The sequence below is a fragment of the Octodon degus genome, unplaced genomic scaffold (assembly GCF_000260255.1).
Source record: "Octodon degus isolate 3935 unplaced genomic scaffold, OctDeg1.0 scaffold00080, whole genome shotgun sequence".
NCBI classification, from domain to species: domain Eukaryota; kingdom Metazoa; phylum Chordata; class Mammalia; order Rodentia; family Octodontidae; genus Octodon; species Octodon degus.
Genome location: NW_004524656.1, coordinates 158,387 through 161,754, shown reverse-complemented (window position 1 = coordinate 161,754; position 3,368 = coordinate 158,387). Strand labels below are relative to the sequence as shown.

The 3,368-nt window shown below is 41.4% G+C and overlaps 1 protein-coding gene across 1 annotated transcript in view; it reads left to right on the top strand.

Moving 5' to 3' along the window:
* Window positions 1-2,226: 2,226 nt before the first annotated feature.
* Window positions 2,227-3,368, top strand: part of LOC101585471 (AFG3-like protein 2) — a 23,552-nt gene continuing 22,410 nt past the window's right edge. The window contains exon 1 of the mRNA XM_012515824.1: window positions 2,227-2,336. Coding sequence (XP_012371278.1) covers window positions 2,227-2,336 — 110 coding nt within the window. The remainder of the gene's footprint in view (window positions 2,337-3,368) is intronic.

Genomic DNA, 3,368 nt, shown 5'->3' with positions numbered 1-3,368 from the left:
AAAATAATTAGAAAGAACCAGTATATTAAATGTTTAGTCATTTGTCAGAAAGCAAAGAGACACATCCTTTCTTCAAGTCCAGGCTTATAATATATTATTTCTCTGGTGTGAGAAACTGTCAGGGTAAATAAGGACCAAAATGTGCAAATAGATCCTAGGAAAATAGGAAGAAAATGTTAAAATGGGAAGGGGAGGGAGGAGGGGGAGAAAGGAAGAAAGGGAAGAGAGAATAAAAGAAAACAAAAGGAAGAAAATAGAAGAAAAGCTTTTGAAATAAGGAGGAAAAGAATTGTAGGGAGGAGAGATGATTGGAGAAAAAGAAGAATAAAAATATAGCATGTAGAGATTCAAACTCCCACTGATGAATGTAATCATTATGTATGTCTGAAATGTACCAATAAAATTAATCAAAAGGCACTTGAATGGATCCCTTAGTCACATTTCCATATTTATAAAATATAGTCACATGTACTTTATCTTGTTCCTGCTGTTGTAAAAAAATTTACATTTTGTAACTAGTTATTTTTGTATACTGATTTCTGAGTATAATCATAAGATTTGTCACCTTAGTGACTTCTCGATTATTTTTATCCTTAATATAATAATAAATCACAGTGGTTAGGAGACCATGTTCTGTAACTTACACATCAGGGTCCTATGAGAGTAAATAAAGAAATGAAAAAGATTTTTGAATATACTGAATAAAGCAAATAAAAGCATATTACATAAAGTGTGTGAACAAAGTTATCATTCATGTCTTCTACACATTTTTCCTATGTTTTCCTCTTCTCCTAACTGCATTTGTCTTTGTCCTCAAGGATCGATGGCTGATATCGAGAAGCAGGTGCACGACTCCTAGCATTCATCCCAATAGAAAAGTGAGTAATTCCCTGATAGCATCAATTAAGCAAGGAAACTTAGGATATGAGTACAATACAAATAATTCTGAAGAACATCTAAAGTCTCATTCCTTTTTTATCATACTAACAAAATGAACCAATCTAAGACTCAGTTTTGCTGTCAAAATACACAAACATTAATATATCTTAACAGACTTCCTTTTATTTCATTAGTAATTTTGAATCTTTTTTTTCTTTTCCTTTTTTTTTTTCCAGAACTGGGGATTGAACTCTGACCCTCGCACTTGCCAGGCAAGTGCTTATTCTGCTGAATAATTTTGAATCTTTTGTGGAATATAAAGCAATTTTAAATATCTACTTTTGGGGTCTAGGGATAGCTCACCATTGTCATCAGGGTTTTCAAACAAGCAATACAATGAAGGACAATAAATTCATAAGATCATTTTATAATAGCCAACCAAAAATTCATATACAGTGAGACTGGGAAATCCATCTACACCAAAAGAATACAACTTAGGAAATGGATCCCATAAAAATGACCTACATAAGTCCATCTAAAGGCCAAGAGCCCATCACAATGCCCCCACAAGTAAAGTGAAGGCCAAGGGCCCACAGCCATGAGGCCTATTTCAGATATCTGCCCTGGGAAGGCCCAAATGTCAGTGGTGGTGGCTAGAAAGTCTGTGCCAGCAGGATTAAGGATCTGTGCTGGCAGCCTGAGGGGTCTGCACTGGAGCCAGGAAGCAATGCTCAAATTAAGATGCAGAGTTCCCCAAAAGGCACCCCAGTCATCCTTAGCAATAATGAGGTCCCAAATTCCTCTGATTATGAGAACAGTGCAGTCTCTGTCAGAAAAGCCAGTCAAACATTCTCCAGAACATTGAACAGTGTACCATCTTCCCCTCTGGAGCCAGGAAGCAGTACTGAAAGTAAAGACCAGAGGTCCCCTAAAGTGAACCACAGCCATTCTCCATGAGAATGTCCCAAGCTTTTTGTCTGATGAGAACAGTTGAGTTCATCAGCAGAGCTAGCACAAGATTGTGGGGGGCGATAGAACGCTCCTGTTATATTTTCCCTTATTTGGGCAAGAAGTGCTGCAGCACCAATCCCCGCTTGCCTCAGCATCTTCCTGTGGTCCTGGATCTTCACTACCAATCCACAACCAGTCCCACCCAACTACTTCCACTATACAGCTATTTAGACCCTGTTCACTTCCTCAATAAACGAGACTTGATCAGAAAGCCTGTCTTGTCTCCGTCTCTTGTGTCTCTTGCCCTGTCTTTTTCATCCCCGTTCCTCCTCCAGGTCATTACCCACATCTCGACTCGCGGGCCGAGTTAAGTGGTGCCCCACGTGGACGCCTGGCATGGAGGATTTAACGAGGGAGCCGTTCGAGAGCCCGGGTACAAAGCAGATAGTGAAAGTAAATTCCGAGGCCAATGCAGCTCGAGTGCCTGCCGCGCCGCTCGAGCCACGGTGAGTGAACAGCAACCCCCTTCCCCTTCCCGGCATGGGTCAAGCATTAAGCAAGCATGAACTGTTTTAGAAAGCCTCAGTAAGGCACTCAAGACACAAGGGATTAAAGTAAAGGAAAAAGAGTTATTACAGTATTTTAAGTTTATTCATGGTTCCCATTGGAGGGCACGATCAGTTCTAAAAGATAAAAATGAGTGGGTGATGCATTACAGGATTTTTGTAGAGTTTTTGGCCTTGAAAAAGTCCCAATCACAGTATTTTCATACTGGGGCTTGATTGATGAGATTCTTACTCAGAGACATAGAGACCCTTTGGTCGGAGAAATGATTATCCACGGAAAAGCTGTCCTGCGTAACTCCCAATAGGCCCACTCCGGCCCCTTCCCAGCCTGGTTTAGATGTCTCCTTTCTCCACGGTGAGGAGGCAAATGAAGTGTTAACTAAACCCCAAGATAACAAGCAGCTTCCACCTTCCCCTAATGAGCACTGCCACCTCCCCCTTCTGAGCATTTGCCGCCTCCTCCGCCTAAGGCTCCTCTCCTGACCCATTATAAATCTTTGTATCCCAACCTTACTACTTTACAAGAGGTCAATTGGGAAGACTTAGCCAAAGAGGCTTCCAAAAACCGTCCTGACCCCGTTTCAGCACCAGTTGCTACAAAGCTGCCTCCTGATGATAATGAACTGTCCAAATTTGCTCCTAAATCTTTCAATGTGCTTTTGGACCTGGCAAATCGACTGTTTGAGAGGCTTACATTACATTTACAATCTTTGCAGGCTGATCAGACACGTGGCACCCCTAAGATGGTGCCTGAGCTCAGTGAGCCCTTGCCTAAAATGGCGCCTGAACACAATAGGCCCCCGCCCAAAATGGCATTTCCGGTTTCGGAAGTGATGGCCCCCAGTCAAATGAATTGGAGTATGTTCCCTGTGTGAAGCTCAACCCAAAAGGAGGAATAAAGGGAAAAAAAAAGATAAAATAAATCTATAGTGATTACTAAAGCCAGTGGAGAGATTGGCTGTAGACACCTTT